Raw genomic sequence first — 20937 nt, forward strand, 5'->3', positions numbered from 1 at the left:
CTCCAGCATAGATTGGTAACTTTGTCTTGACGTGGTCAGATAACTCCAGCATAGATTGGTAACTTTGTCTTGACGTGGTCAGATAACTCCAGCATAGATTGGTAACTTTGTCTTGACGTGGTCAGATAACTCCAGCATAGATTGGTAACTTTGTCTTGACGTGGTCAGATAACTCCAGCATAGATTGGTAACTTTGTCTTGACGTGGTCAGATAACTCCAGCATAGATTGGTAACTTTGTCTTGACGTGGTCAGATAACTCCAACATAGATTGGTAACTTTGTCTTGACGTGGTCAGATAACTCCAACATAGATTGGTAACTTTGTCTTGACGTGGTCAGATAACTCCAGCATAGATTGGTAACTTTGTCTTGACGTGGTCAGATAACTCCAGCATAGATTGGTAACTTTGTCTTGACGTGGTCAGATAACTCCAGCATAGATTGGTAACTTTGTCTTGACGTGGTCAGATAACTCCAGCATAGATTGGTAACTTTGTCTTGACGTGGTCAGATAACTCCAGCATAGATTGGTAACTTTGTCTTGACGTGGTCAGATAACTCCAGCATAGATTGGTAACTTTGTCTTGACGTGGTCAGATAACTCCAGCATAGATTGGTAACTTTGTTTCTAATTTGCCACACAGAAACTAGACGCCATGAGTAACTTGGTCAAAAAGAATGGCACCGATTGGCCTATAGGTGGCGCTGTTATAATCAGTCTCACTTAAACCCTCATATCCGTCACCCTGTTTGACCTGGAGACTTGAAACTTTGTACGAGATGGCTGAGTTATTGATAAATCAGGAAATCAGATTTTACGTGTCCATGTAAATCCACTTCCCAGTGGCCAATCACCGTGAAACTCTTCAGGGTCATCAAAGACATCACCATGACGAACCATGTTACATTTGGCGAAAAAAAAAAGAAGGAAACTATTAGCGATTCACTATTGACTATGTAACGCTAATGCTTAAAATAATCATACAAAATCTTCTTCAAATCACATTTTATTGATCACCTGCGCAGAATACAACAGGTGTAGACTTTACAGTGAAATGCTGACTGACGAGCCCATTACCAACAGGGCAGAGTTAAAAAGGAAGACACATATTAACTGAGTCAATGTGCAGGAGTACCAGTACTGAGTCAATGTGCAGGGGTACCGGTACTGAGTCAATGTGCAGGGGTACCAGTACTGAGTGAATGTGTAGGAGAACCAGTACTGAGTCAATGTGCAGGGGTACCAGTACTGAGTCAATGTGCAGTGGTACCAGTACTGAGTCAATGTGCAGGGGTACCAGTACTGAGTCAATGTGCAGTGGTACCAGTACTGAGTAGAGTCCAGGGAGTGTGGGTAGAGTCCAGGAGTGTGGATAGAGTCCAGGGAGTGTGGTAGAGTCCAGGGAGTGTGGGTAGAGTCCAGGGAGTGTGGGTAGAGTCCAGGGAGTGTGGGTAGAGTCCAGGGAGTGTGGGTAGAGTCCAGGGAGTGTGGGTAGAGTCCAGGGAGTGTGGGGGTAGAGTCCAGTGAGTGTGTGGGTAGAGTCCAGTGAGTGTGTGGGTAGAGTCCAGGGAGTGTGTGGGTAGAGTCTAGTGAGTGTGTGGGTAGAGTCTAGTGAGTGTGTGGGTAGAGTCTAGTGAGTGTGTGGGTAGAGTCTAGTGAGTGTGTGGGTAGAGTCTAGTGAGTGTGTGGGTAGAGTCCAGGGAGTGTGGGGGGTAGAGTCCAGGGAGTGTGGGTAGAGTCCAGGGAGTGTGTGGGTAGAGTCCAGGGAGTGTGGGTAGAGTCCAGGGAGTGTGGGTAGAGTCCAAGGAGTGTGGGTAGAGTCCAGGGAGTATGGGGTAGAGTCCAGGGAGTGTGGGGGTAGAGTCCAGTGAGTGTGTGGGTAGAGTCCAGTGAGTGTGTGGGTAGAGTCCAGTGAGTGTGTGGGTAGAGTCCAGTGAGTGTGTGGGTAGAGTCCAGGGAGGTGTGGGTAGAGTCCAGGGAGTGTGTGGGTAGAGCCCAGGGGGAGTGGGGTTAGAGTCCAGGGAGTGTGGGGTTAGAGTCCAGGGAGTGTGGGGTTAGAGTCCAGGGAGTGTGTGGGTAGAGTCCAGGGAGTGTGGGGGTAGAGTCCAGTGAGTGTGTGGGTAGAGTCTAGTGAGTGTGTGGGTAGAGTCCAGTGAGTGTGTGGGTAGAGTCCAGGGAGTGTGTGGGTAGAGTCCAGTGAGTGTGTGGGTAGAGTCCAGTGAGTGTGTGGGTAGAGTCTAGTGAGTGTGTGGGTAGAGTCTAGTGAGTGTGTGGGTAGAGTCTATGGGAGTGTGTGGGTAGAGTCCAGGGAGTGTGGGTAGAGTCCAGGGAGTGTGTGGGTAGAGTCCAGGGAGTGTGTGGGTAGAGTCTAGTGAGTGTGTGGGTAGAGTCCAGGGAGTGTGGGTAGAGTCCAGGGAGTGTGGGTAGAGTCTAGTGAGTGTGTGGGTAGAGTCTAGTGAGTGTGTGGGTAGAGTCCAGTGAGTGTGTGGGTAGAGTCTAGTGAGTGTGTGGGTAGAGTCTAGTGAGTGTGTGGGTAGAGTCTAGTGAGTGTGTGGGTAGAGTCTAGTGAGTGTGTGGGTAGAGTCTAGGGAGTGTGTGGGTAGAGTCTAGGGAGTGTGGGTAGAGTCCAGGGAGTGTGGGTAGAGTCCAGGGAGTGTGGGTAGAGTCCAGGGAGTGTGGGTAGAGTCCAAGGAGTGTGGGTAGAGTCCAGGGAGTATGGGGGTAGAGTCCAGTGAGTGTGTGGGTAGAGTCCAGGGAGTGTGGGTAGAGTCCAGGGAGTGTGTGGGTAGAGTCCAGGGAGTGTGGGGGTAGAGTCCAGGGAGTGTGGGGGTAGAGTCCAGGGAGTGTGGGGGTAGAGTCCAGGGAGTGTGTGGGTAGAGTCCAGGGAGTGTGGGTAGAGTCCAGGGAGTGTGGGTAGAGTCCAGGGAGTGTGTGGGTAGAGTCCAGGGAGTGTGTGTAGAGTCCAGGGAGTATGGGGGTAGAGTCCAGGGAGTGTGGGGGTAGAGTCCAGGGAGTGTGTGGGTAGAGTCCAGGGAGTGTGTGGGTAGAGTCCAGGGAGAGTGGGTAGAGTCCAGGGAGTGTGTGGGTAGAGTCCAGGGAGTGTGTGGGTAGAGTCCAGGGAGTGTGTGGGTAGAGTCCAGGGAGTGTGGGTAGAGTCCAGGGAGTGTGGGTAGAGTCCAGGGAGTGTGGGTAGAGTCCAGGGAGTGTGGGTAGAGTCCAGGGAGTGTGGGTAGAGTCCAGGGAGTGTGTGGGTAGAGTCCAGTGAGTGTGTGGGTAGAGTCCAGTGAGTGGAGTCCAGTGAGTGTGTGGGTAGAGTCCAGTGAGTGTGTGGGTAGAGTCCAGTGAGTGTGTGGGTAGAGCCCAGGGAGTGTGGGTAGAGTCCAGGGAGTGTGTGGGTAGAGTCCAGGGAGTGTGGGTAGAGTCCAGTGAGTGTGTGGGTAGAGTCCAGTGAGTGTGTGGGTAGAGTCCAGTGAGTGTGTGGGTAGAGTCCAGTGAGTGTGTGGGTAGAGTCCAGTGAGTGTGTGGGTAGAGTCCAGTGAGTGTGTGGGTAGAGTCCAGTGAGTGTGTGGGTAGAGTCCAGTGAGTGTGTGGGTAGAGTCCAGTGAGTGTGTGGGTAGAGTCCAGTGAGTGTGTGGGTAGAGTCCAGTGAGGTGTGGGTAGAGTCCAGGGAGTGTGTGGGTAGAGTCCAGTGAGTGTGTGGGTAGAGTCTAGTGAGTGTGTGGGTAGAGTCTAGGGAGTGTGTGGGTAGAGTCTAGGGAGTGTGTGGGTAGAGTCCAGGGAGTGTGGGTAGAGTCCAGGGAGTGTGGGTAGAGTCCAGGGAGTGTGGGTAGAGTCCAAGGAGTGTGGGTAGAGTCCAGGGAGTATGGGGGTAGAGTCCAGTGAGTGTGTGGGTAGAGTCCAGGGAGTGTGTGGGTAGAGTCCAGTGAGTGTGTGGGTAGAGTCCAGTGAGTGTGTGGGTAGAGTCCAGTGAGTGTGTGGGTAGAGTCCAGTGAGTGTGGGTAGAGTCCAGGGAGTGTGTGGGTAGAGCCCAGGGGGAGTGGGGTTAGAGTCCAGGGAGTGTGGGGTTAGAGTCCAGGGAGTGTGGGGGTTAGAGTCCAGGGAGTGTGTGGGTAGAGTCCAGGGAGTGTGGGGGTAGAGTCCAGTGAGTGTGTGGGTAGAGTCTAGTGAGTGTGTGGGTAGAGTCCAGTGAGTGTGTGGGTAGAGTCCAGGGAGTGTGTGGGTAGAGTCCAGTGAGTGTGTGGGTAGAGTCTAGTGAGTGTGTGGGTAGAGTCTAGTGAGTGTGTGGGTAGAGTCTAGTGAGTGTGTGGGTAGAGTCCAGGGAGTGTGTGGGTAGAGTCCAGGGAGTGTGTGGGTAGAGTCCAGGGAGTGTGTGGGTAGAGTCTAGTGAGTGTGTGGGTAGAGTCCAGGGAGTGTGTGGGTAGAGTCTAGTGAGTGTGTGGGGTAGAGTCTAGTGAGTGTGTGGGTAGAGTCTAGTGAGTGTGTGGGTAGAGTCCAGTGAGTGTGTGGGTAGAGTCTAGTGAGTGTGTGGGTAGAGTCTAGTGAGTGTGTGGGTAGAGTCCAGTGAGTGTGTGGGTAGAGTCTAGTGAGTGTGTGGGTAGAGTCTAGGGAGTGTGTGGGTAGAGTCTAGGGAGTGTGTGGGTAGAGTCCAGGGAGTGTGGGTAGAGTCCAGGGAGTGTGGGTAGAGTCCAGGGAGTGTGGGTAGAGTCCAAGGAGTGTGGGTAGAGTCCAGGGAGTATGGGGGTAGAGTCCAGTGAGTGTGTGGGTAGAGTCAAGGGAGGTGTGGGTAGAGTCCAGGGAGGTGTGGGTAGAGTCCAGGGAGTGTGGGTAGAGTCCAGGGAGTGTGGGGGTAGAGTCCAGGGAGTGTGTGGGTAGAGTCCAGGGAGTGTGTGGGTAGAGTCCAGGGAGTGTGTGGGTAGAGTCCAGGGAGTGTGGGTAGAGTCCAGGGAGTGTGGGTAGAGTCCAGGGAGTGTGGGTAGAGTCCAGTGAGTGTGTGGGTAGAGTCCAGTGAGTGTGTGGGAGTCCAGTGAGTAGAGTCCAGTGAGTGTGTGGGTAGAGTCAGTGAGTGTGTGGGTAGAGCCCAGGGAGTGTGGGTAGAGTCCAGGGAGTGTGTGGGTAGAGTCCAGGGAGTGTGGGTAGAGTCCAGTGAGTGTGTGGGTAGAGTCCAGTGAGTGTGTGTGGGTAGAGTCCAGTGAGTGTGTGGGTAGGAGTCCAGTGAGTGTGTGGGTAGAGTCCAGTGAGTGTGTGGGTAGAGTCCAGTGAGTGTGTGGGTAGAGTCCAGTGAGTGTGTGGGTAGAGTCCAGTGAGTGTGTGGGTAGAGTCCAGGGAGTGTGTGGGTAGAGTCCAGGGAGTGTGTGGGTAGAGTCCAGGGAGTGTGTGGGTAGAGTCCAGGGAGTGTGTGGGTAGAGTCCAGGGAGTGTGTGGGTAGAGTCCAGGGAGTGTGGGTAGAGTCCAGTGAGTGGGTGGGTAGAGTCCAGGGAGTGTGTGGGTAGAGTCCAGGAGAGTGTGGGTAGAGTCCAGGGAGTGTGTGGGTAGAGCCCAGGGAGTGTGGGGTAGAGCCCAGGAGTGTGGGGGGTAGAGTCCAGGGGAGTGTGGGTAGAGTCCAGGGGGAGTGTGGGTAGAGCCCAGGGGGAGTGTGGGTAGAGTCCAGGGAGTGTGGGGGTAGAGTCCAGGGAGTGTGTGGGTAGAGTCCAGGGAGTGTGTGGGTAGAGTCTAGTGAGTGTGTGGGTAGAGTCCAGTGAGTGTGTGGGTAGAGTCCAGTGAGTGTGTGGGTAGAGTCCAGGGAGTGTGTGGGTAGAGTCCAGGGAGTGTGTGGGTAGAGTCCAGGGAGTGTGTGGGTAGAGTCCAGGGAGTGTGTGGGTAGAGTCCAGGGAGTGTGTGGGTAGAGTCCAGTGAGTGGGTAGAGTCCAGGGAGTATGGGGGTAGAGTCCAGGGAGTGTGTGGGTAGAGTCCAGGGAGTGTGGGTAGAGTCCAGGGAGTGTGTGGGTAGAGCCCAGGGGGAGTGTGGGGTTAGAGTCCAGGGAGTGTGTGGGTAGAGTCCAGGGAGTGTGTGGGTAGAGTCCAGGGAGTGTGTGGGTAGAGTCCAGGGAGTGTGGGTAGAGTCCAGTGAGTGTGTGGGTAGAGTCCAGGGAGTGTGTGGGTAGAGTCCAGGGAGTGTGTGGGGTAGAGTCCAGGAGTGTGTGGGTAGAGTCCAGGGAGTGTGTGGGTAGAGTCCAGGGAGTGGGAGTGGGGTGGGTAGAGTCCAGGAGTGTGTGGGTAGAGTCCAGGGAGTGTGGGTAGTCCAGGGAGTGTGTGGGTAGAGTCCAGGGAGTGTGGGTAGTCCAGGGAGTGTGTGGGTAGAGTCCAGGGAGTGTGTGGGTAGAGTCCAGGGAGTGTGGGGGTAGAGTCCAGGGAGTGTGTGGGTAGAGTCCAGGGAGTGTGGGTAGAGTCCAGGGAGTGTGTGGGTAGAGTCCAGGGAGTGTGGGTAGAGTCCAGGGAGTGTGGTGGGTAGAGTCCAGGGAGTGTGGGGGTAGAGTCCAGGGAGTGTGGGGGTAGAGTCCAGGGAGTGTGGGGGTAGAGTCCAGGGAGTGTGGGGGTAGAGTCCAGGGAGTGTGGGGGTAGAGTCCAGGGAGTGTGGGGGTAGAGTCCAGGGAGTGTGGGGGTAGAGTCCAGGGAGTGTGGGGGTAGAGTCCAGGGAGTGGGGGGTAGAGTCCAGGGAGTGTGTGGGTAGAGTCCAGGGAGGTGTGGGTAGAGTCCAGGGAGGTGTGGGGTAGAGTCCAGGGAGTGTGTGGGTAGAGTCCAGGAGTGTGGGGTAGAGTTCAGGGAGTGTGTGGGTAGAGTCCAGGGAGTGTGGGGGTAGAGTCCAGTGAGTGTGGGGGTAGAGTCAGGAGAGTGGGTAGAGTCAGGAGTGTGTGGGTAGAGTCCAGGGAGGGGGTAGAGTCCAGGAGTGTGGGTAGAGTCCAGGAGTGGAGTAGGGGTGTGGGTAGAGTCCAGGGAGTGTGTGGGTAGAGTCCAGGGAGTGTGTGGGTAGAGTCCAGTGAGTGTGGGGTAGAGTCCAGTGAGGTGGGGGTAGAGTCCAGTGAGGTGGGGTAGAGTCCAGTGAGTGTGGGTAGAGTCCAGTGAGTGTGTGGGTAGAGTCCAGGGAGTGTGTGGGTAGAGTCCAGGGAGGTGTGGGTAGAGTCCAGTGGGAGTGGGGGGTAGAGTCCAGTGAGTGTGTGGGTAGAGTCCAGTGAGTGTGTGGGTAGAGTCCAGTGAGGGTGGGTAGAGTCCAGTGAGTGTGTGGGTAGAGTCCAGGGAGTGTGTGGGTAGAGTCCAGGGAGTGTGTGGGTAGAGTCCAGGGATGTGTGTGGGTAGAGTCCAGGGAGTGTGTGGGTAGAGTCCAGGGAGTGTGTGGGTAGAGTCCAGGGAGTGTGGGGGTAGAGTCCAGGGAGTGTGTGGGTAGAGTCCAGGGAGTGTGGTGGGGGTGGTAGAGTCCAGGGAGTGTGGGTAGAGTCCAGTGAGTGTGTGGGTAGAGTCCAGGAGAGGTGTGGGTAGAGTCCAGGGAGTGTGTGGGTAGAGTCCAGTGAGTGTGGGTAGAGTCCAGGGAGTGTGGGTAGAGTCCAGGGAGTGTGTGGGTAGAGTCCAGGGAGTGTGTGGGTAGAGTCCAGTGAGTGTGTGGGTAGAGTCCAGTGAGTGTGTGGGTAGAGTCCAGTGAGTGTGTGGGTAGAGTCCAGTGAGTGTGTGGGTAGAGTCCAGGGAGTGTGGGTAGAGTCCAGGAGTGTGGGTAGAGTCCAGGGAGTGTGGGTAGAGTCCAGGAGTGTGTGGGTAGAGTCCAGGGAGTGTGTGGGTAGAGTCCAGGGAGGTGTGTGGGTAGAGTCCAGTGAGTGTGGGGGGTAGAGTCCAGTGAGTGTGGGGGTAGAGTCAGTGAGTGGGTAGAGTCCAGTGAGTGTGGGTAGAGTCCAGTGAGTGTGTGGGTAGAGCCCAGGGAGTGTGGGTAGAGTCCAGGGAGTGTGTGGGTAGAGCCCAGGGGGAGTGTGGGGTTAGAGTCCAGTGTGTGTGTGGGTAGAGTCCAGGGAGTGTGTGGGTAGAGTCCAGGGAGGTGTGGGTAGAGTCCAGGAGGTGTGGGTAGAGCCCAGGAGTGTGTGGGTAGAGTCCAGGGAGTGTGTGGGTAGAGTCAGGGAGTGTGTGGGTAGAGTCCAGGGAGTGTGGGTAGAGTAGTGAGTGTGTGGGTAGAGTCCAGGGAGTGTGTGGGTAGAGTCCAGGGAGTGTGGGTAGAGTCCAGGGAGTGTGTGGGTAGAGTCCAGGGAGTGTGTGGGTAGAGTCCAGGGAGTGTGTGGGTAGAGTCCAGGGAGTGTGTGGGTAGAGTCCAGGGAGTGTGGGGTAGAGTCCAGGGAGTGTGTGGGTAGAGTCCAGGGAGTGTGTGGGTAGAGTCCAGGGAGTGGGGGTAGAGTCCAGGGAGTGTGGGGTAGAGTCCAGGGAGGTGGGGGTAGAGTCCAGGAGTGTGGGGGTAGAGTCCAGGGAGTGTGGGGGTAGAGTCCAGGGAGTGTGGGGGTAGAGTCCAGGGAGTGTGGGGGTAGAGTCCAGGGAGTGTGGGGGTAGAGTCCAGGGAGTGTGGGGTAGAGTCCAGGAGTGTGGGGGTAGAGTCCAGGGAGTGTGGGGGTAGAGTCCAGGGAGTGTGTGGGTAGAGTCCAGGGAGTGTGGGGGTAGAGTCCAGGGAGTGTGTGGGTAGAGTCCAGGGAGTGTGTGGGTAGAGTCCAGGGAGTGTGGGTAGAGTCCAGGGAGTGTGTGGGTAGAGTCCAGGGAGTGTGGGTAGAGTCCAGGGAGTGTGGGTAGAGTCCAGGGAGTGTGTGGGTAGAGTCCAGTGAGTGTGGGGGTAGAGTCCAGTGAGTGTGTGGGTAGAGTCCAGTGAGTGGGTAGAGTCCAGTGAGTGTGTGGGTAGAGTCCAGGGAGTGTGGGTAGAGTCCAGGGAGTGTGGGTAGAGTCCAGGGAGTGTGGGTAGAGTCCAGGGAGTGTGTGGGTAGAGTCCAGGGGGGGTGTGGGTAGAGTCCAGGGAGTGTGTGGGTAGAGTCCAGTGAGTGTGGGGGTAGAGTCCAGTGAGTGTGGGGGTAGAGTCCAGTGAGTGGGTAGAGTCCAGTGAGTGTGTGGGTAGAGTCCAGTGAGTGTGTGGGTAGAGCCCAGGGAGTGTGGGTAGAGTCCAGGGAGTGTGTGGGTAGAGCCCAGGGGGAGTGTGGGGTTAGAGTCCAGGGAGTGTGTGGGTAGAGTCCAGTGTGTGTGTGGGTAGAGTCCAGGGAGTGTGTGGGTAGAGTCCAGGGAGTGTGGGTAGAGTCCAGGGAGTGTGTGGGTAGAGCCCAGGGGGAGTGTGGGGTTAGAGTCCAGGGAGTGTGTGGGTAGAGTCCAGTGTGTGTGTGGGTAGAGTCCAGGGAGTGTGTGGGTAGAGTCCAGGGAGTGTGGGTAGAGTCCAGTGAGTGTGTGGGTAGAGTCCAGGGAGTGTGTGGGTAGAGTCCAGGAGAGTGTGGGTAGAGTCCAGAGTGTGGGTAGAGTCCAGGGAGGTGTGGGTAGAGTCCAGGGAGTGGGGGTAGAGTCCAGGGAGTGTGTGGGGTAGAGTCCAGGGAGTGTGTGGGTAGAGTCCAGGGAGTGTGTGGGTAGAGTCCAGGGAGTGTGTGGGTAGAGTCCAGGGAGTGTGTGGGTAGAGTCCAGGGAGTGTGGGGGTAGAGTCCAGGGAGTGTGGGGGTAGAGTCCAGGGAGTGTGGGGGTAGAGTCCAGGGAGTGTGGGGGTAGAGTCCAGGGAGTGGGGGTAGAGTCCAGGGAGTGTGGGGGTAGAGTCCAGGGAGTGTGGGGGTAGAGTCCAGGGAGGTGTGGGGTAGAGTCCAGGGAGTGTGTGGGTAGAGTCCAGGGAGTGTGGGGGTAGAGTCCAGGAGTGTGTGGGTAGAGTCCAGGGAGTGGGGTGAGTCCAGGGAGTGTGTGGGTAGAGTCCAGGGAGTGTGTGGGTAGAGTCCAGGGAGTGTGTGGGTAGAGTCCAGGGAGTGTGGGGGTAGAGTCCAGTGAGTGTGGGTAGAGTCCAGGGAGTGTGGGTAGAGTCCAGGGAGGTGTGGGTAGAGTCCAGGGAGTGTGTGGGTAGAGTCCAGGGAGTGTGGGGTAGAGTCCAGGGAGTGTGTGGGTAGAGTCCAGGGAGTGTGTGGGTAGAGTCCAGGAGGTGTGGGTAGAGTCCAGGGAGTGTGTGGGTAGAGTCCAGGGAGTGTGGGTAGAGTCCAGGGAGTGTGTGGGTAGAGTCCAGGGAGTGTGTGGGTAGAGTCCAGGGAGGTGGGGGTGAGTCCAGGGAGTGTGTGGGTAGAGTCCAGGGAGTGTGGGTAGAGTCCAGGGAGTGTGTGGGTAGAGTCCAGGGAGTGTGGGGGTAGAGTCCAGGGAGTGTGTGGGTAGAGTCCAGGGAGTGTGTGGGTAGAGTCCAGGGGAGTGTGTGGGTAGAGTCCAGGGAGTGTGTGGGTAGAGTCCAGGGAGTGTGGGTAGAGTCCAGGGAGTGTGGGTAGAGTCCAGGGAGGTGTGGGTAGAGTCCAGGGAGTGTGTGGGTAGAGTCCAGGGAGTGTGGGGTAGAGTCCAGGGGAGTGTGTGGGTAGAGTCCAGGGAGTGTGGGGGTAGAGTCCAGGGAGTGTGGGGGTAGAGTCCAGGGAGTGTGGGGGGTAGAGTCCAGGGAGTGTGGGGTAGAGTCCAGGGTGGGGGTAGAGTCCAGGAGTGTGGGGGTAGAGTCCAGGGAGTGTGTGGGTAGAGTCCAGGGAGTGTGGGGGTAGAGTCCAGGGAGTGTGGGGTGAGTCCAGGGAGTGTGTGGGTAGAGTCCAGGGAGTGTGTGGGTAGAGTCCAGGAGTGTGGGTAGAGTCCAGGGAGGTGTGGGTAGAGTCCAGTGAGTGTGTGGGTAGAGTCCAGGGAGGTGTGGGTAGAGTCCAGGGAGTGTGGGTGAGTCCAGGGAGTGTGTGGGTAGAGTCCAGGGAGTGTGTGGGTAGAGTCCAGGGAGTGTGGGGGTAGAGTCCAGGGAGTGTGTGGGTAGAGTCCAGGGAGTGTGGGTAGAGTCCAGGGAGTGTGTGGGTAGAGTCCAGGGAGTGTGGGTAGAGTCCAGGGAGTGTGTGGGTAGAGTCCAGGGAGTGTGTGGGTAGAGTCCAGGGAGTGTGGGGGTAGAGTCCAGGGAGTGTGGGTAGAGTCCAGGAGTGTGGGTAGAGTCCAGGGAGTGTGTGGGTAGAGTCCAGGAGTGTGTGGGTAGAGTCCAGGGAGGTGGTGGTAGAGTCAGGGAGTGTGTGGGTAGAGTCCAGGGAGTGTGGGTGAGTCCAGGGAGTGTGTGGGTAGAGTCCAGGGAGTGTGTGGGTAGAGTCCAGGGAGTGTGGGTAGAGTCCAGTGAGTGTGTGGGTAGAGTCCAGGGAGTGTGTGGGTAGAGTCCAGGGAGTGTGTGGGTAGAGTCCAGGGAGTGTGTGGGTAGAGTCTAGTGAGTGTGTGGGTAGAGTCCAGGGAGTGTGGGGGTAGAGTCTAGTGAGTGTGTGGGTAGAGTCCAGGGAGTGTGTGGGTAGAGTCCAGGGAGTGTGTGGGTAGAGTCCAGGGAGTGTGTGGGTAGAGTCCAGGGAGTGTGGGTAGAGTCCAGGGAGTGTGGGGGTAGAGTCCAGGGAGTGTGGGGGTAGAGTCCAGGGAGTGTGGGGGTAGAGTCCAGGGAGTGTGGGTAGAGTCCAGGGAGTGTGGGTAGAGTCCAGGGAGTGTGGGTAGTCCAGGGAGTGTGTGGGCAGACCCAGTCCAGGGGATTCAGTACAAAACAATTAAGATACATCAATAAATAATAAAGGGGGTCAAAGGAAACGGACTAAAAGTCAGATTCACTCCAAATGTGGTCTTTGGGTTCATCACAGTAAAGAGATTGAGGAAATAACATTGACGCGCTCAAACGGCCACATTAGACCAGTAGATTAACACACACACTAATATGCAAAAAATATATGCTAAGAATACTTATTCTTATGAACCATACGACCAAATGACAACACATTTGGAATGTAGGCACATGGTACATGTCTAAAGGGTCAAGAGATGGCTGAGTTATTGACAAATCAAAAATGTGATTTTACGTGTCCATTTTAAAGCACTGTGAATCCACTCCACAGTGGCCCATCTAAACCACTGTGAATCCACTCCACAGTGGCCCATCTAAACCATGAGAATCCATCCACAGTGGCCCATCTCTAAACCACTGTGAATCCACTCACAGTGGCGCATCTAAACCACTGAATCCACTCCACAGTGGCCCATCTAAACCACTGTGAATCCACTCCACAGTGGCCCATCTAAACCACTGTGAATCCACTCCACAGTGGCCCATCAACTTGAAACGTGTCATCACTATCTTGGACATCCCAAAGATGAACCATCTCCCCCCCCTCCCCCCCCCTCCTCCCTCTCTCCAGGTGATTGATATGAATGAGTACCAACGGAGGAGGTTTGCGTGTCGTATCATTGACTGTCTATTCAACACAGTCACAGGGAAGAAGATCGCTCTGCTGGGATTCTCCTTTAAGAAAGACACTGGAGATACCAGTACGTCTTCCCTCTCTTCTAATCTTCTCCTCTCCTCCTCCTTCCCTCTCTCCTCTTTGAAACATCACCTCTCCTCTCTCTCTCTCTCTCTCTCTCTCTCTCTCTCTCTCTCCTCCTACTCTCCTCCCCCCCTCCCCTCCCCCCCCTACTTCTCCTCTCTCTCTCTCTCTCTCGTCAGGTTAATCATAAGCGTGTGGGGGTAAAGGGAGTGCCTGTCTTTGAACCTTGACATATAGAACACACATTCACCTTCCCCCCAGAGTTAATCATTCATATTATGGGGTGGCAGGTAGCCTAGTGGTTAACATTGTTGGGCCAGTACTGACAGGTCGCTGGTTCCAATCTTCGAGCCGACTAGGTGAAAAATTGGTCTGTGCCCTTGAGAAAGGCACTTAACCCTAATTGCTCCTGTAAGTCTCTCTGGATAAGAGTGCCTGGTAAATGGGTCAAATGTAAAATATGTGTGTGTGTAACCCTGTGTGTGTGTGTGTAACCCTGTGTGTGTGTGTGTGTGTGTAACCCTGTGTAACCCTGTGTGTGTGTGTGTGTGTGTGTGTAACCCTGTGTGTGTAACCCTGTGTGTGTGTGTGTGTGTGTGTGTGTGTGTGTGTAACCCTGTGTGTGTGTGTAACCCTGTGTGTGTAACCCTTGTGTGTGTGTGTGTGTGTGTGTGTGACCCTGTGTGTGTGTGTGTGTGTGTGTGTGTAACCCTGTGTGTGTCTCTCCCAGGGAGTCTTCTAGTATCTATATATCTCAGTACCTGCTGGATGAGGGAGCCAAGCTCCACATCTACGACCCGAAAGTTCTGAAGGAACAGATCATCCTGGACCTCTCTCAACCACACATCTCTGAAGACCCTAACAGAGGTAAGGAGGAGGAAGGAGGGAGGAGGAGGGGAGGAGGAGGAGGGAGGAGGAAGGGGGGAGGGAGGAGGAGGAGAAGGGAGGGAGGAGGAGGAGGAGGAGAAGGGAGGGATGAGGGAGGGAGGGAGGAGGAGGAGGAGGGAAGAAGGAAGGAGGGAGGAGAGAGGAGGAGGAGAAGGAAGGGGGAGGGAGGAGAAGGAGGAGGAGGGAGGGGGGAGGAGGAGGGGAGGGATGAGGAGGGAGGAGGGAAGGAGGGAGGAGGAGGGGGAGGGATGAGGAGGAGGGAGGGAGGGGAGGGGTCAAGTGTCTAGTAACGTTGATCTGTGTATTGTAGTGTCGAGCTGGTCACAGTGTCTATGTAACGTTGATCTGTGTATTGTAGTGTCTGTGCTGGTCACAGTGTCTATGTAACGTGTATCGTGTATTGTAGTGTCGAGCGGTCACAGTGTCTGGAAGTTGTATCTGTGTATTGTAGGTCCGAGCTGGTCACAGTGTCTGTGTAACATGTATCGGTATTGTAGTGTCTGTGCTGGTCACAGTGTCGTGTAACGTTGTATCGTGTATTGTAGTGTCCGAGCGGCACAGTGTCTGTGTAACGTTGATCTGGTATGTAGTGTCTGTGCTGGTCACAGTGTCTATGTAACGTTGTATCTGTGTATTGTAGTGTCCGAGCTGGTCACAGTGTCTGTGTAACGTTGTATCTGTGTATTGTAGTGTCCGAGCTGGTCACAGTGTCTGTGTAACGTTGTATCTGTGTATTGTAGTGTCTGTGCTGGTCACAGTGTCTATGTAACGTTGTATCTGTGTATTGTAGTGTCCGAGCTGGTCACAGTGTCTGTGTAACGTTGTATCTGTGTATTGTAGTGTGCCGAGCTGGTCACAGTGTCTGTGTAACGTTGTATATGTGTATTGTAGTGTCCGAGCTGGTCACAGTGTCTGTGTAACGTTGTATCTGTGTATTGTAGTGTCCGAGCTGGTCACAGTGTCTATGTGACGTTGTATCTGTGTATTGTAGTGTCCGAGCTGGTCACAGTGTCTGTGTAACGTTGTATCTGTGTATTGTAGTGTCCGAGCTGGTCACAGTGTCTGTGTAACGTTGTATCTGTGTATTGTAGTGTCCGAGCTGGTCACAGTGTCTGTGTAACGTTGTATCTGTGTATTGTAGTGTCCGAGCTGGTCACAGTGTCTATGTGACGTTGTATCTGTGTATTGTAGTGTCCGAGTTGGTCACAGTGTCTGTGTGACGTTGTATCTGTGTATTGTAGTGTCCGAGCTGGTCACAGTGTGTGAACGTTGTATCTGTGTATTGTAGTGTCCGAGCTGGTCACAGTGTCGTGTAACCTGTATCTGTGTATTGTAGTGTCCGAGCTGGTCACAGTGTCTGTGACGTGTATCTGTGTATTGTAGTGTCCAAGCTGGTCACAGTGTCTATGTAACGGTATCTGGTATTGTAGTGTCCGAGCTGGTCACAGTGTCTGTGTAAGTTGTATCTGGTATTGTAGTGTCGAGCTGGTCACAGTGTCTATGTAACGTTGTATCTGTGTATTGTAGTGTCCGAGCTGGTCACAGTGTCTATGTAACGTTGTATCTGTGTATTGTAGTGTCCGAGCTGGTCACAGTGTCTATGTAACGTTGTATCTGTGTATTGTAGTGTCCGAGCTGGTCACAGTGTCTATGTAACGTTGTATCTGTGTATTGTAGTGTCCGAGCTGGTCACAGTGTCTATGTACTTGTATTGTAGTGTCCGAGCGGTCACAGTGTCTATGTAACGTGTATCTGTGTATTGTAGTGTCCGAGCTGGTCACAGTGTCTATGTAACGTTGTATCTGTGTATTGTAGTGTCCGAGCTGTTCACAGTGTCTGTGTAACGTTGTATCTGTGTATTGTAGTGTGCCGAGCTGGTCACAGTGTCTGTGTAACGTTGTATCTGTGTATTGTAGTGTCCGAGCTGGTCACAGTGTCTATGTAACGTTGTATCTGTGTATTGTAGTGTCCGAGCTGGTCACAGTGTCTATGTAACGTTGTATCTGTGTATTGTAGTGTCCGAGCTGGTCACAGTGTCTATGTATCTGTGTATTGTAGTGTCCGAGCTGGTCACAGTGTCTATGTAACGTTGTATCTGTGTATTGTAGTGTCCGAGCGGTCACAGTGTCTATGTAACGTTGTATCTGTGTATTGTAGTGTCCGAGCTGGTCAAAGTGTCTATGTAACGTTGTATCTGTGTATTGTAGTGTCCGAGCTGGTCACAGTGTCTATGTAACGCTGTATCTGTGTATTGTAGTGTCCGAGCTGGTCACAGTGTCTATGTAACGTTGTATCTGTGTATTGTAGTGTCCGAGTGGTCACAGTGTTATGTAACTTGTATCGTGTATTGTAGTGTCCGAGCTGGTCACAGTGTCCATGTAACGTTGTATCTGTGTATTGTAGTGGCCGAGCTGGTCACAGTGTCTATGTAACGTTGTATCTGTGTATTGTAGTGTCCGAGCTGGTCACAGTGTCTGTGTAACGTTGTATCTGTGTATTGTAGTGTCCGAGCTGGTCACAGTGTCTATGTAACGTTGTATCTGTGTATTGTAGTGTCCGAGCTGGTCACAGTGTCTGTGTGACGTTGTATCTGTGTATTGTAGTGTCCGAGCTGGTCACAGTGTCTATGTAACGTTGTATCTGTGTATTGTAGTGGCCGAGCTGGTCACAGTGTCTATGTAACGTTGTATCTGTGTATTGTAGTGTCCGAGCTGGTCACAGTGTCTGTGTAACGTTGTATCTGTGTATTGTAGTGTCCGAGCTGGTCACAGTGTCAGTGGATCCCTACCAGGCCTGTCAGGGGGCCCACGCGCTGGTCATCTGCACCGAGTGGGACATGTTCAGGGTGAGAGAGACACACACACACACACACACACACACACACACACAGGAACACACACACACACTACTCCTATCCTTTAAACACCTAACATCAACTGTGTGTGTGTGTGTGTGTAGGATCTGGATTATGAGAGGATATATGACCACATGTTGAAGCCAGCGTTTCTGTTTGACGGCCGTCGCCTGTTGGACCAACTTCACCCCCGCCTGCAGAACATTGGCTTCAGGTACACTCCCCCGTACACACACACACTCCCACCCCGCCAAAATAGTTTACACACTTAAACTTTTCATGGCCGAACTCTGAATCAATTGCGCTTCCCAAAAATAATATGGTTAATGTGATAGAACATCTATTTTGACTGCCGATTTCCTATATTATACAACTGACTCAGGCTCTCCCGCCTCGATTTAGAGCCACGCCTCATAGTCGTGTGATTCGCTCAGAATTGTAATTGATTAGCACGTTACTCAGTAAATCCAAACCCGCTAAGTTCCAGACAGGAACCAAGTCAAGCCTGGGGACGAGGTTTAATTTGTACACACCCCTACACACACACACACACAGTAAGACTACGTTATCAAAACTATAACCAGATTGCATCCTCTCTGTGTTCCTGCAGATTGAGACCATCGGGTAAGAAGGTGACATCATCCGTACCCTACACACCAGCGGAGCTACGCCAGCATCAACCCGAACCTCCGGCCAAGAAGGCCAAAGGACACACCCCCACTCAGCATCAACCCGAACCTCCGGCCAAGAAGGCCAAAGCGACACCCCACTCAGCATCAACCCGAACCTCCGGCCAAGAAGGCCAAAGTCTGACACACCCCCACTCAGCATCAACCCGAACCCCGCCAAGAAGGCCAAAGTCTGGACACACCCCCACTCAGCATCAAACACCCCACCTCGTGTCCATTCTTCTCTACGAGGACAATCATTGATAATCAATACGTTTTGATGCTTCCAATCGTTGTCAATACTTAAAACAGTATTATTTCCGTTATATTTGGCCAATCACGTAATACCTCATATCCTCTTATAACTGGCAACCTGCAATACATGAATACTGTCTCATATCCCTTATAACTGGCCAATCACATGAATACGTCTCATACCTCTACAACTGGCCAATCACATGAATACTGTCCATATCCTCTATAACGGCCAATCACATGAATACTGTCTCATATCCTCTTATAACTGGCCAATCACATGAATACTGTCTCATATCCTCTTATAACTGGCCAATCACATTAATAAGGTCTCTCATTTCCTGTTTTAACTGTCCAATCATGTTAGCTGTCATCGCCGGTTCTGAATTTTATACACATAGAAATAGTGTACGTCTCAAATGATGCCCCATTCCCTTTCATTGTGCACTCCTGGTCAAACGTAGTGCACTAAATAGGGGAACGTGGTGTCATTTGAGATTTGTATAAGATTTTTTCAAATCCTTTAAATTTCTTGCCTTTTTATAGACTAGTGATGTCATCAACCTGCGACTTTAATAAAATGGACCAATGGAATATCATGTTTACCGTCGCCACAGACTCTTCAATGCTTTGTTACTGCTTCAGGTATTAGTCGAGCATCCTAAATTATACCCTATTTCCCTATGGGCTTTGGTGAAATGTAGTGCACTATATATGGACGTACCAGACTAGATAGGGGTCCTTAACCACATATCTAAAATCAGTTTAGGGGGAGTTGGGAGGAGGGGGGTAGAAATATGCCAAACTGACCTTAGATCCGTGTCTAGGTGCAACTATACATAGGTTCCGTCCCAAATGGCACCCTGTTCCCTATATAGTGCACTACTTTTAACAAAGACCCCATAGGGACTAGGGTGCCGTTAGGGACTAGGGTGCCGTTAGGGACTAGGGACTAGGGTGCCGTTAGGGACTAGGGACTAGGGTGCCGTTAGGGACTAGGGTGCCGTTAGGGACTAGGGACTAGGGTGCCGTTAGGGACTAGGGACTAGGGTGCCGTTAGGGACTAGGGTGCCAGGGCAGGGACCAGGGGCCGCTAGGACCAGGGACCAGGGTGCCGCTAGGACAGGGACCAGGGACCAGGGTGCCGTTAGGACCAGGGACTAGGGTGCCGTTAGGGACCAGGGTGCCGTTAGGGACCAGGGTGCCGATAGGGACCAGGAGGCCTAGGGACCAGGGTGCCGTAAATAGGACCAGGGACCAGGTGCCGCGAGGGACCAGGGACCAGGGTGCCGCAGGGGACAGGGACCAGGTGCGTTAGGGACCAGGGACCAGGGTGCCGTTAGGACAGGGACCAGGGTGCCGAGGACCAGGGACCAGGGCATGCCGCTAGGGACCAGGGTGCCGTTAGGGACCAGGGACCAGGTGCCGTTAGGGACCAGGGTGCCGTTAGGGACCAGGGTGCCGCTAGGACCAGGTGCGCCAGGGACCAGGGACCAGGGTGCCGTTAGGGACCAGGGCCGTAGGACTAGGGTGCGAGGGACCAGGGTGCCGTAGGACCAGGGTGCGTTAGGACTAGGGACCAGGGGCCGCTAGGGACCAGGGACTAGGGTGCCGTTAGGGACCAGGGTGCCGCTAGGGACCAGGGCGCCAGGGACCAGGGTGCCGCAGGGACCAGGGACCAGGGTGCCGCTAGGACCAGGGCGCCGAGGGACCAGGGGGACCAGGGTGCCGCTAGGGACCAGGGCGCCAGGGCGCCAGGACCAGGGACCAGGTGCCGTTAGGACTAGGGCGCAGGGACCAGGGTGCCGTCAGGACTAGGGACCAGGGTGCCGCTAGGGACCAGGTGCCAGGAAGGACCAGTGCCGAGGGACCAGGGACCAGGGTGCCTAGGGACCAGGGACCAGGGTGCCGCCAGGGACTAGGGTGCCGTTAGGGACCAGGGCCAGGGACCAGGGTGCCGTTAGGGACCAGGGGCAGTCGCAGGACCAGGGCGCCAGTTAGGACCAGGGACCAGGTGCCGCTAGGGACCAGGGCCGCTAGGGACCAGGGTGCCGTTAGGGACCAGGGGCCGTAGGGACCAGGGTGCCAGCAGGGACCAGGGACTAGGTGCCGCCAGGACCAGGGTGCCGCTAGGGACCAGGGTGCCGTTAGGGACTAGGGTGCCGTTAGGGACCAGGGTGCCGTTAGGACTAGGGTGCGCTAGGACCAGGGTGCCGTTAGGGACCAGGGGCCAGGTGCCAGGGACCAGGGCGCCGTAGGGGACCAGGGTGCCAGGGACCAGGTGCCGTTAGGGACCAGGGTGCCGTTAGGACAGGGACCAGGGTGCCAGGGACCAGGGTGCCGTCAGGACCAGGGTGCCGTTAGGGACTAGGGTGCCGCTAGGACCAGGGTGCCGCTAGGGACCAGGCCGGACCAGGGTGCCGTTAGGGACTAGGGTGCCAGTTAGGGACCAGGGTGCCGTTAGGACTAGGGACCAGGTGCCCGCTAGGACCAGGGCGCCGTTAGGACCAGGGACCAGGGACCAGGGTGCCGTTAGGACTAGGGGCGAGGACCAGGGTGCCGTTAGGGACCAGGGACTAGGTCCGTAGGGACCAGGGTGCCGTTAGGACCAGGGTGCCGCTAGGGACCAGGGTGCCGTTAGGGACCAGGGACCAGGTGCCGTAGGACCAGGGACCAGGGTGCCGTTAGGGACCAGGGTGCCGTTAGGGACCAGGGGCCGTAGGGACTAGGGAGCCGTTAGGACCAGGGACTAGGGCAGCGTAGGGACCAGGGTGCCGTTAGGAAGGGACCAGGGTGCCGCTAGGGACCAGGGTGCCGAGGGACTAGGTGCCGCGGGACTAGGGTGCCGTTAGGACCAGGCGCCAGGACCAGGGACCAGGGACCAGGTGCCGAGGACCAGGGTGCCGTAGGGACCAGGGACCAGGTGCCGTTAGGACCAGGACCAGGGTGCCGCAGGGACTAGGGTGCCGCTAGGGACCAGGGCGCCGTTAGGGACCAGGGAGCCGTAGGGACCAGGTGCCGTTAGGACTAGGGTGCCGTTAGGACCAGGGACTAGGGTGCCGCTAGGGACCAGGGCGCCGTTAGGGACCAGGGTGCCGTTAGGAGGGACCAGGGCGCCGTTAGGGACTAGGGTGCCGCAGGGACCAGGGACCAGGGTGCCGTTAGGGACCAGGGTGCCGAGGGACCAGGGTGCCGTTAGGGACCAGGGTGCCGCTAGGGACCAGGGTGCCGTTGGGACCAGGTGCTAGGGGCAGGACCAGGGTGCCGCGTAGGGACTAGGGACCAGGGTGCCGTTAGCGGACCAGGGCGCCGTTAGGGACCAGGGCGCCGCTAGGGACCAGGGTGCCGTTAGGGACCAGGGACCAGGGTGCCGTTAGGGACCAGGGTGCCGGCAGGGACAGGTGCCGTTAGGGACCAGGGACCAGGGTGCCGCTAGGGACCAGGGACCAGGGTGCCGACTAGGGACCAGGGACCAGGGCGCCGCTAGGGACCAGGGTGCCGTAGGACAGGGACCAGGGTGCCGCTAGGGACCAGGGCTGCCGTTAGGGACTAGGGTGCCGTTAGGGACTAGGGACTAGGGTGCCGTTAGGGACTAGGGACTAGGGTGCCGTTAGGGACTCAGCCATAGAATTAGAAAGAATCATTTAACATCTTTACCATTAACCATCCTGACTGTTGGGATGGGAGGTTTCTACAGTAATATTACTCTTTACCATTAACCATCCTGACTGTTGGGATGGGAGGTTTCTACAGTAATA

The 20937-nt window shown here is 55.1% G+C and overlaps 2 protein-coding genes across 2 annotated transcripts in view; one reads left to right on the top strand and one right to left on the bottom strand.

Moving 5' to 3' along the window:
• The window catches only part of ugdh (UDP-glucose 6-dehydrogenase), a 27658-nt gene extending 10470 nt beyond the window's left edge, over window positions 1–17188 (top strand). The window contains exons 8-12 of the mRNA XM_045214638.1: window positions 12386–12512; window positions 13241–13381; window positions 16156–16247; window positions 16361–16470; window positions 16867–17188. Of these exons, the coding sequence (XP_045070573.1) occupies window positions 12386–12512; window positions 13241–13381; window positions 16156–16247; window positions 16361–16470; window positions 16867–17188 (792 nt within the window). The remainder of the gene's footprint in view (window positions 1–12385; window positions 12513–13240; window positions 13382–16155; window positions 16248–16360; window positions 16471–16866) is intronic.
• Window positions 17189–18235: 1047 nt separating this feature from the next.
• On the bottom strand, window positions 18236–20805 carry LOC123484369 (protein mono-ADP-ribosyltransferase PARP4-like). The gene is made up of 4 exons (XM_045214639.1): window positions 20788–20805; window positions 20130–20423; window positions 18486–18768; window positions 18236–18402 (listed from the first exon to the last, which is right to left on the bottom strand). The coding sequence occupies exons 1-4, from the start codon at window positions 20803–20805 to the stop codon at window positions 18236–18238; spliced, it is 762 nt and encodes a 253-aa protein (XP_045070574.1).
• Window positions 20806–20937: the final 132 nt, after the last annotated feature.

This window comes from Coregonus clupeaformis, unplaced genomic scaffold, assembly GCF_020615455.1.
Source record: "Coregonus clupeaformis isolate EN_2021a unplaced genomic scaffold, ASM2061545v1 scaf0292, whole genome shotgun sequence".
Taxonomy (NCBI): domain Eukaryota; kingdom Metazoa; phylum Chordata; class Actinopteri; order Salmoniformes; family Salmonidae; genus Coregonus; species Coregonus clupeaformis.

Coding starts and splice junctions, on each gene's coding strand:
- LOC123484369 (XM_045214639.1), bottom strand. Junction 18,769..20,129: donor GCGGCACCCTAGTCCCTGCG/GCACCCTGGTCC, acceptor CCTGGTCCCTAG/CGGCCCCTGGTCCCTAGTCC. Junction 18,403..18,485: donor CCTGGTCCCTAACGCACCTG/GTCCCTGTCCCC, acceptor CCTGGTCCCTAG/GCCTCCTGGTCCCTATCGGC.